Below are 11,169 nucleotides of genomic sequence, written 5' to 3' on the forward strand. Positions count from 1 at the left end.
TATATATACAATTATAAAAAATTCACATCTGCAGATGGTTCTCAAAAAAGAAAGGGAACTTTTGCCCTTGACTGCTGTAATCTTTTTCTCTTCTTGAAAACTGTATGTGTGCCAGATAACTAATTACTGTTAAAATTTTGCACAAGGCTCTCATGTGACACCTACCAGAGTAATGCTTTTGGTTCTGCAAATCTACATTTTCTGCTACATCAGTCCCCTAAAAAATCAGTCTGCTTTGACTGGTCACTCCAACAAAGCCTGGTTAGTTTTATCTTCTAAATGTGGGTAAAGAAATGATTTTATTGGGTACAAAAGTCAGAATGAAGATCCAGAAAGGAGCATAAGATAATTTCAGCTTTCTGGTTTGCTACTTATCTGAAATTCTCAAACAGCAGCTATTGTTTCAGCAGCAAAGTTTCTCTTATTTCCATTAAAATGAAAATCATGATTGTGAACACTTCTTCACGTCATGACTCTTACTGTATCCAACGCCTCCTCGCTCCTTTTTTTGTGCTCATTTGACGTCTGCTCATCAGGCAGGACAAAGAGCTCGGCTGTAGTTGGAAGTCCCGGGTAGAGAGACACGAGCAGCTGATCTTCAGGAACGCCAGAAACCTGCAGTGATCAGACAGCGAAACTGACAGCTAGCTCTATTATTAAGGTTAAAGTTTGGGCTCGTAATTTCTCTTTAAAGCTCAAATCCCATCATCCAATCCTGCTCTATAGGTAACATTTTGACACAAGCTTCAAATCGCACAGATTGTCATCACAGATCAACTTGAAAAGAGATCATGGGGTTTGTAACAACATGCCTGCTGTGCTGTTATTGCACAGAGGTATAAAATAGTAATGACCCTGAGAGCCAGCSGAGTCCGATGTTGTTTCCAGGAAAGATCTGTTGGGACTTGATGTACCTGTGACAGAGCTGTCCGCACCACACGGCCTATGTCCTCCCTCCACTCGGGGATGTCAGGGTTGTGCTCGTCAAGAGCCGGTGAAAACGACAACAGCAGCGACCTGAAGAACTCTTGGCAAGTAAAAAAAAAAGGGGGGAGAAGGTTGAGGTAATGTCTATTAGAATATGAATGCTACTTCTGGTTTGGCTTCTGATTAATCTGATGTGCAGTTTTGTCTTTTTTCATTTGGGAGCATACGCCTTGAAGTTAATTGCTCCTCCAGATTTCGTGTTCGCGTACCGTGACATTTTATTCATTAGGTAGGCCTACGTTGACATACACAAGGCACAGCTCTCAGCGCTGACCGAGAGACATTACACCCCCCCCCCATCACAAAATACCATATTGCATATTCATGTAACTCCAAATAAAGTGCTTTGAAGTCTGTCCTTTTCCCGCTCACCTTTAACAGTTATAACTTTTGAGTCCTGCATCACGGTGCTTCCACAGGCAACCTGGACCGTGACCTTGTTTGTTCCCTCCTTGTGAAACATGTGGGAGATGCTTCCTTCCAAAGTTATAATGGGCTGAATTTCAAAAAGGGAAAAAAACACAGAGAAATGCTCAGAAGTAAAAAAAAAAAGTTGAATAAATACCACATATATGCAGCCCTTGACACACTATATAATGAGCGTTGCTTCAGTGAATACAATCAACGTGATAAATAAATATCACAATGCGTCTGGGCTGGATCTCTCACAAAGATGCATCCAGTCCCATTTCTACATAATCTGTGCAAAAGCTCTGCTGATTTTTATGCTTTAAAAAAATAACAAAAATTGTAAACAACAGTACAAGGACACAAGAGGAGGAGAGGGAGAGTGAAAACAGGGGCAGTAAACAAGGCAAAGACAATGCGTGCAGTGCAAACAGCGCTAGGAGGAGGACGGCGGCGAGCTTCTCACCTCGGAGCTGTTGTCAAACCACCAGAAGAAGGTCAGAGTTCTGGTGTGGCTCGGCCAAACTACCACCGTCAGATTAGCCGCTTTCCCTCTGACGGCTACAATAGGCACGGACAGATATATGCGCTCCACTGGACCTGAAGCGACGACACATCCATCAGCACATATCCGTACATGCACCAAATCAACACAAAGAAAAAAAAATAAACATTTATTGTGATCAGAGCGTTTGTACTTTCAGCCTTAGGTGTGGGCTTTTTGCAGTTTCCAAGAATGAAACACATATAAAAAAACGTCAGATTATGATTGACACCAAATTCAGCAACGCGCAGACGTGAATATCTAATGAAAGAAGGACGCTTCATGCGATGCGCACTGCTGCAGGAATGAGTAATGATGTTACTTCTCCACGTACTGGTGATGTGTAGAAAAAGCGTGCTGCTGTCAGATCCCTGGCTGTTGTCGGCAGAAGCTGTCACTCGGTAAATCCCAGTCATCCTGTAGATGTGCTTGATGCCATCATCGGTCCTGCTCAGGTTGGAGTACGTGATCTTGATGCCGTCCCCGAAGTCTAACTGGATGCTGGTGCTCGGCGAGTCTCCCTGCGGACACGTGGTACGACACAGGATCTGTCAGCGCGGCTTAGGTCAGGACACTTTAGTTGGGCCGCATAGAAACTGGAGGAAGCTCGGCCCGCCACTTAAGTGCAGGGGCTCAGATGTCCTTTAAGCTGTGCCACTAAAGTTCTGTAGGTGAATACGGATAAAAGGTGACAGAAATTCCTATGGGGAAGCAAGAGGAGAAGCGAAGAAGGAGGCCAAAAGGGCAAAAAGGTCACTGAGCTTGAAAAGTAAGAAGTCAGTGTCTATAAACTGTTTGACATTAGATGTAATCAATCACAGTGTGGTGYATTTCACTTGCAATTGCCTGGACTTTGAAATGTCTGCAGTGTGACTTTTCTTTTATTGTTACAGCGACATGTCAAGTAGGTTTAAGCGCTGAGAAAAAAAAAACAGTAACATGGTCTGCACTTTTAGGGCTTCTTTTTTATTAGAAAGCTATTCAAATTAAATGTGTTTCCAATAAGATCTGTGGATTATTCAATATAATGTAAGCAGCCTTTTAATTTTGCCTTTGCTCTGCACATTGCCATCTGAGTTTTTGTCACTTTCACCTATAGAAACCACTATTTACTGAAAAGAAGTAGTGTTTTTAAAATAGCTGAAACACAAACAGATTTTTATGACCTTCTTGGAGGCAACAGTGGCTTAGAAGTGGCATCTCTTTATGGGCAGAGCATGTAAGATGACTAAGGGACCTTATAGCTCCCATTATGCTCATTAGTGTGCGCCTGCAAAGTGAAAACACAGCTTTTTAACAAATATAACACTATAAAGCAAAACAGAAAAAAATACAACTGCTCTGTGAGTTCATGGAAAAATGAGAAAATTTTGATCAGAGAATTTTGTCGACTTTAGCTACTATATCTTTTGATCACTTTTATGCAAGAGCTTCATACTGAGATCATTTTGTTTTGAGAAATGATTAATGTAGCCATTTTAGCCAACCCTTAAAACTTACATTAGCCGTTATCTCACCCAAAATTGCAACATTGTGCATGATTTGTTGGAGTAGACGTTGTAATACAACACCAAACGTTAGCCTAATATCTTCAAATCTTACTGCCCTTTTGACATTTTTTGTAGGCTAAGGTTGATTAGCTGTAGTGTCWTGAATTAGGCTGTCACTCTAAACTATAGAAATATATAAAAAAACACAGTCCCAGTTAATTAGTTTCTGAGAATCCCAATGAAATCTGACCAGAGGTTCATGAAATATTTTGCTAACAGAATGGACAAACAAATACATGCAGACATGCACAAACCCACTCACAGACACAGACAAAYATTCTCTCTCTGCCTTTGTCTTTGGATAAATAAAATCCATTATGTGATTCATGCGATGACCATCTACCATTTGGAGACTTTCAAACGTAGCCCAATACAAACTGTGTCATAGCTTTGTGGCAGAACAAGGAGCAACTTTAAAATAAAGACACACRTCTTTTAAAACTCTTAACATTTAAGAGCTCCAAAACTGTTTAGTCACTGTTACTTGCCTTTAAAATTACACAGCAAATATACAGTGGGTAAAATAAGTATTGAACACGTCACCATTTTTCTCAGTAAATATATTACTAGAGGTGCTAATGACATGAAATTTTCACCAGATGTYGGTAACAACCCAAGTGATCCATACATACAAAGAAATCAAACACAAATGTCCAGAAATGAAGTTATTTGTAATAATGTGGAATGGCACAGGGAAAAAGTATTGAACATGTGAAGAAAGGGAGGTGTAAAAAGGCATGGAAAGCCAAGACACCGGCTGAACTGCTGAAGGTCTTGAGAGAGCTCTTTACTTTTACCCATCATCAGATGGTTCTTGTGTGATACCTGGCCATCATTTGGGACTGAACCAGCTGATATTAACTTGCACTGACAAGGGGCAGACTTGCTTTCTAATTACTGAGAGAGTTCAGCTGGTGTCTTGGCTTTCCATGCCTTTTTACACCTCCCTTTCTTCATGTGTTCAATACTTTTTCCCTGTGCCATTCCACATTATTACAAATAACTTCATTTCTGGACATTTATGGTTTGATTTCTTTRTATGTATGGATCACTTGGGTTGTTACCAACATCTGGTGAAAATTTCATGTCATTAGCACCTCTAGTAATATATTTACTGAGAAAAATGGTGATGTGTTCAATACTTATTTTACCCGCTGTAGCAGTGTTAAATTAACAATATTGGTGGAAATTTATCACTAAACAGTGTTAATTACTGTTAAATCAACACTGATAATGTTAATTTAATACTGCAGTATTTGTTGTAATATTTAAACATGCCTACATTTGTTTTTGTCAGGGAAATTATTTTATACTTGTCACTTAAGCTCATACAGACCAGAAGGTAGAAGCAGACAGCTGAAGGCATTAATCTACAAACTATCACCTGAGCCCCATCTGCACAAAGATTTACTCAAATACGTCAGTGATGATAGGTTCATTTTGAGCAATAAAGAAGAACTTGGTCAAATTAAACATTAAAAATAGCAGACAGTTAGGTTTAGAAAAAATWCATAAAAGGAAAAAGCAAAGTGCTKACACATGACTCAAACCTTGTATTTTTTTGCTTGTCGAGCCACATTTTTGAAGTGTGATTGGTAGTTTTTTTTTTCTCACAACATTGTGACTCACATGAGTGAGGTAGATCATGAAAGTAACGTTGCTTCCGACGGTGGCGCTGAGCTCTCCGCTGCTGGTGGACAGTCGGAGGCCTTGGGGCGCTCTGGGGCGACACGCGACCCTCTTGGGCGAGAACACATTCCATCCTCTCTCCTTACAGTTATTGGATAAAACCTTACGATACCTTAGAGGCATAAAGGAGAAAGTAACATGTTTTATAATACATAGGATTTTTAGTATATTTGAGGAAAACGTATGAGGCAAACTTGTATGCAATCGCATAATACATCGAAATGTGGAATCRCACATCACTGGAATTACTGTTCACGAATTTGTCAGCAGGTCCTTCATTTAAACTCTGCAGATCTTTGCAAAACATGTCATCAACAGCACTTAGATTTAACTTGCGTACATAAATGTAGTCAAGTTCTATGAGTAAACATGGTGTTGAGTATCATATCTTTGTAATATTAGCCTTAAAAGCAATGAGACACAGCGTTGTTTATATTTTTCAGCTCACAGAGACCCTTTTTTTAGGTTTCACAAGGCAGTAAACTATAATTTTCTGTTTTTATACCAGACAGCTTGTCAAACAAGGTGAGATGGAATGATATTGTTTTTCGAGGGACTGAACATTGGGTCCCACTTACCCGGTGCTGTTAAGAAAGCTTTGGCTGGAGCTGCAGCTTTTAGCCGCACCATTTGGATTAAACCAGAAAGCAGGAGAGCACTTCCCATCCGCCTGGCGTTCCCACCCATAATCACTGCCAAAGGAAATAAAAAGAAAAGGGGGGGGTTAAAAAATTGCAACACTTTATAAAATGATAAACACTGCTCCTCAAAATAATCTACGAGCTTTTGTGGCGAGGAAAAAAAAAAAAAGAAGCTCTGCTGTTAGAGCTTCGTGGAATATTTTAGGATCATAAACGGGGACATGATAGTCAGACAAGCAAGATCAAACGGAATTTTAGATGGATGGATAAAATAGATTTAAAATTAATTTAGCGCTTCATTATTAATTGAATTCTAATAAGTCACTTGACTTTATGCAAATCATGGCGACCTGATGAAACATTCTAATTTTTCAAATTATATTTAGGATTACATTATTAACAATATGCAATAGAAACTAGATATTATGACCTGTGTTGGCATAGGTTGATTAGATGGAAGTATCGTTAAAATCCTCCAAGAGGTTCATGAGATATTTTGCTAACACAACAGATACATGTCTGACATGGTGAAAGTAGTAAACCTCAGCAGCTCAGACGACAAAAGAATAAAAGAAAACTGTAATTCTAAAAGATGAACGCTTCTGTTGCATATTTTATTGTTCAGCCTAGAAACAGTCAAGTAGGAATCATCACCATTCAAAATCATAAGCTGTGCAGAGACACGGCTCTGATGAGTAGAGCCTGGAATAGTCTTGAGCCAACATGCAGCGGTTGCCAGGCCTGCGCTTCATATAGATCTGCTTCTCACCCATCACACACAGCTCTCCCTATCAAACAAAGACAGACAGGACTGAGTTTCCTACAGGCCTGGCAGAAACTCCAGAAATTATTGAAGAGCTTTTTTTTGTTTTGTTCTTGTGCTTAAGAAAACCACAAAAAAATAAATATTCCTGTCACCTTGTTGTGCAGATGCCATGTCTGATAATCTCCATCCATGCATCTCCGGCTGAAGAGACCCATGTAGTCAATCTTGATCAGCTGCCATTCTGACCGATGGCTGAAGTGTCCAAAGAAACTGAAAGATGATTACAAAAAAATAATAACTAAGTGCAGCTGAAATCATCATGAAATGCAGCTATACCATCTTTAATTTGTTTCTGATTTACAGCAGCTGAAGAATTAAAATGTCATAAATAAAAGTCTTTATGACAATAAAATCATAACCAGGTAGCAGCATTGATTGTGCTAGCATTCATATAGATGTTTTGATAATTGCCCATATATACCCGAAGCCCACCCTGATCAAACATCCYRACCCCAAAGAAATAAAKGGGACATATCATGCTTTTAAATCCTTCTTTTTCACATTTAAATCCTTTAATTGGGGTCTATATAAAGTGGAACTGCAATGATTTGATCTGCATTCCTCCTTATTGTAACTCCACAAGCCCCTATTTCACCCATTTTCTGAGGCTTGTCTCATACAGTATCAGCTTGTTTTGTCGCTGTCTCTTTAAATACAAAAGAGGAGCTTCACACCCCACTCCCAATTTTTGGCTTCCTAGAGACTCCAAATACACAACATAGTGCATTGAACAGCTATGTGTGCCATGTCCCCTTTAAGATGTGACTGTGTAGAATCCCTTCAAACATCTAAAGTCCATCTCATAGCAGCTCAGGCTTGTTTTAGCAGCCTAAAAGGGGGGACTACCAAACGTTTGACAAGTGGCGTCATAGTGTGGCTGATCCATGTGGACAGATGTTACAGCATTTCTTATCAGAAGAGAAATCCCTTTGGACCGTCCTTTTGTTTACACTGAGGAAGGAGCAACTTCTGGCGGCCTGATATCCTCCCGTGTGTCTTTGCTTACGTGATAATGTGATTGTCAGATTCTGGCTCCATTAAAACTCCGTCCACAAACAGAGGTGCCAAGGAGAAGCTGTGGCGATCCCATTTTTTCCCCTCATCAAGACTGATCCTGCATGAAGAAGACAACAGCCGTCAGCGCATTACAATCCGATGTTTATCTCTCTGTAGTAGACGAATGTATTGTTTTCTGCCGAGCGTAGGGCACTGAATGTAGCCTGTGCGCAGGTGGAGCAGTGGAGAACGAGGCTAAATGAAATACGATAAAAGATTTGAGGTCGTTTAGCTTGTTGCCATGTTTGAAAAATGAAGCGCGTTGGGTTCTCTCCACTTGAAAAATTATCTTGACAGCAGGCTGAACAATGGAACAAATGTCCCTCAGCCCAGGTAAATATTGGAAGGTGACAAAACATCAGAAGGAAGGGTATGACTCAGGCTCTAACATTAGAAATAGATTTGGGGTTTTCAAATCGCCTTTCTTAGAGCTTAATCACTTTTGACAGGGTTGTAGTGTGCAGGGACATCAAAGTAGATAGTGTTACAAAGCTCCCACAATGAGCGACTTATGAGGGCATTCTGAGGCTCATATTTCCACCCAGCTCTGCTTCTCATTTACATAAAAGCACTCAAACCTTCATATCCAACCAAGAGTACAAAGCTGTAACACACTCTCTTGTGTTGGAAATGACAGTTCTGAAGCCGTGGTGCCGATGCAATAATCACATAAACTTRGCCCATCAGCAATTCAAAACATTAAATGTAATCATACGCTGCACCGCCAACCCCTCCTCTCCTCTCCTCTTCCCCAAAACTAAATTACATCGAGGTAATTTTCCACTCCAACTCCAACACCTACAGTTCCTACCTCCAGCGCGCTTCTTTTGACGACAAGCAGCAACCTACCATAGGTGTCGGATCGGGGTCGGTGCATGGAGAACGGCGAGCAAAGCCCCGCCGTTATCTAGGAACCAAACGTTGTATTCTTCATCAAAAATCTGAAACGGTTACAAAACATGTCCATCTTAGTGACGTGTTGATTTGTTTTTATAGTGTTTATAGACGGTTCTCACCTGTCTCCAGCTGTTTCCTGCATCAGATGTCATAAACATCCCAAGGTTGCTGGAGGACAGCTCAGTTCCAATATTTCCTGAGCACAAAAGGATTTTCAATCGGAGTGTGTTCACGCAGCAAAAGACCCAATATCACGTTTTCTGTGTGTGCACCATCAGCTGATAAAAATCATTAATAAGTAAATGTGTGTATGTCCTCATTTTTCACTGGAGGACACTTTTTTTTTGTCTATCTGCAACCTAATCATCAAAACATTTAGAAGCTGAAGTTTCTGCATGAGACTTCTGCAGTGACAGAAAGAGGACGACGTGCCGTTTTTTTTTCCCGGCGCGTCTGTGCGTTGGTGCTGCTGCCATGCATTCACCTGAGAAACAAGACATTGCCAAAGTCTCGCTGCTTCAAATGCACAGCTTTGATGCAACCGTACCTGTTGCCACGATGATTCCTGGCACCGACTTTTTGCTGGTGATGGGTCCGGACGCGTAGGGAGTCTCTGACATTTCCAGATGAAGATGCAGCGAACAAAATGGCTGTCAACAACACAAAACAGCACACAAGCGCRTTCAGACACAGAGGATCTAGATCTTAACAGAGGCGAGAGCAATTAGTGTTCCCTTTCTTTTCTATTCTTCCCAGCAATGGGAAGCTGCTAACACTTTCAGAGGCCATTTCCGAAACAAAGATCCGTTGATGCTGTCATCGCTATGATAAAAAAAAAAAAAAAAAAACAGGAAATAGCTGAGAGGACAYGGAGGGCATTCGAAATTGTTTCGTTCCAAAGCAAACAAGGCATGTAATTAAAATTCCCCAAGATGCACWGATAAAACTGGCAAAATTGATTCAAATCATTTCACTCATCTTCCTGACTGAAGCAAACTGGGATAAAAAAGAAAAAAAAAACATCGATAAATCTTTTGAAAGAGCTGACGGGGGGAGGTGGGGGTCGGGAAGCAGACAGAAGCAGAGTGGTCATTTTTACAACACMCTGAAAGACTGTAACCTGCTATTAACTGAATAATATACATTTTCTGTCGCTTAAAGATGTAGTGGCTGAATTAGGTTCGATTGTACTGGCTGTATAACAACACGTCCTTAATGTAATTCTGTGTAATCTAACATTCATTAGTCCAGCGTGACTACAGGTAGTAAATTGAAATCACAAAGGTTAATGGAAAGTCAGGACTCCTGAAATTAAACGCCATGACACTCTGTGACTTACATCAAAAATCTGAATATTTCAGCCAAGCATCTTCTCATCCACTTAGAGATGAAAAAAAAAAAACAAACAAAGCAAAACATGTTGGGGAATGAACCTGGCCATGTAAAAATATGGCCCTGACTAAATCAAAAAACATCCCAAGCACAACTGATGAGGTTGAAATTTTTTTGATGAATGATACATGTTCTGTGCATAATTTAGCTCCAAAGCTCACCAGTATGCAGTGCAGGTTGTTTCCAGCCACATCAGAGGCAGGTGCTGGCAGTAGGGCCCAGGTTTGTCCCTTGTTGTAAGTGATGAAAGTCTTAATATGATTATCCACCAGTTTGTTGGCAAAATACATGCCATTTATCCCTTCTACCTGTAAATCAGAAGAGTTAAAACGAGCAAACAGAATTGAGCAATGCAAGAAAATGTCTTGCTTTCTTTTTTAAAAACACGCATTTTTTGGCAACATTTCTTCAAAACATAAAGCCTGATTTTCGAAGGGCTTCAGAATTGTAAGAATGCGTCAGATCATTTACAGAGATCATAAATATTGCATGTAAATTTTTATCTGCTGGAAGCCTCACATTCACCATGTAAAATCCAACAATCTATGCAATTTGATAGACATCAAAAATATGGCATAAATATGCTTTTTATATTAAATGTAATGTAAAAAATTTGAGTAAATGTTCAAAAGAAATTTTATTTCATTTAAAAAATAAATTTAGAAACTTAATTCACTTGGAATAAAAACACACAAAAAAGCAGTAACTACWAATTGATTTCCGTTTGTTTGAAGGTGGCCAGTTGAAACATTCTGACAGTAAAAGCACAAATAAATTAAACTGTAATCACAACTTAGTTAAGCTGATATCCTCCATGGTTGGTTTGGAGGAAGGAGAAATTAATGGTGCAGAAACAGCRGCAGTCCTTGAACAAAGCTGACAACAAACCTTATAAAAGTCAACCAGTAGGTTACCAGCGGGCCCTCTGCTGGTTCTCAGATTCTCTAATGAAAGGATAAAGTAGACCCCGGGGGAGTCGGAGATATACAGGCTGTAAGTGTTGTTCTGATTCCACTCTTGGACGGCAGCGAATACCTGCTTCTCATCTGTGCTGATGATATGCATGTCCTGAAGCGGGGGGCAGACAGACAGATGGAAAAGAGAAAATAGCAGGCACAAACAAGAAAACACACACACACACACACACACACACACACACACACACACACACACACACAC

At 40.1% G+C, this 11,169-nt stretch overlaps 1 protein-coding gene across 1 annotated transcript in view; it reads right to left on the minus strand.

Annotated features, from left to right (window-relative positions):
• sorcs3b (sortilin related VPS10 domain containing receptor 3b) overlaps positions 1–11,169 on the minus strand; it is a 60,588-nt gene that overhangs the window by 10,304 nt on the left and 39,115 nt on the right. The window contains exons 9-23 of the mRNA XM_014002167.1: positions 10,879–11,058; positions 10,152–10,298; positions 9,146–9,248; positions 8,718–8,794; positions 8,551–8,642; positions 7,652–7,759; positions 6,738–6,855; positions 6,474–6,607; positions 5,757–5,870; positions 5,119–5,290; positions 2,274–2,460; positions 1,862–1,995; positions 1,360–1,483; positions 915–1,027; positions 481–615 (exon numbers count right to left, since the gene is read on the minus strand). Of these exons, the coding sequence (XP_013857621.1) occupies positions 481–615; positions 915–1,027; positions 1,360–1,483; positions 1,862–1,995; positions 2,274–2,460; positions 5,119–5,290; positions 5,757–5,870; positions 6,474–6,607; positions 6,738–6,855; positions 7,652–7,759; positions 8,551–8,642; positions 8,718–8,794; positions 9,146–9,248; positions 10,152–10,298; positions 10,879–11,058 (1,938 nt within the window). The remainder of the gene's footprint in view (positions 1–480; positions 616–914; positions 1,028–1,359; positions 1,484–1,861; positions 1,996–2,273; positions 2,461–5,118; positions 5,291–5,756; positions 5,871–6,473; positions 6,608–6,737; positions 6,856–7,651; positions 7,760–8,550; positions 8,643–8,717; positions 8,795–9,145; positions 9,249–10,151; positions 10,299–10,878; positions 11,059–11,169) is intronic.

This window comes from Austrofundulus limnaeus, unplaced genomic scaffold (assembly GCF_001266775.1).
Source record: "Austrofundulus limnaeus strain Quisiro unplaced genomic scaffold, Austrofundulus_limnaeus-1.0 Scaffold0, whole genome shotgun sequence".
In the NCBI taxonomy this organism is placed as follows: domain Eukaryota; kingdom Metazoa; phylum Chordata; class Actinopteri; order Cyprinodontiformes; family Rivulidae; genus Austrofundulus; species Austrofundulus limnaeus.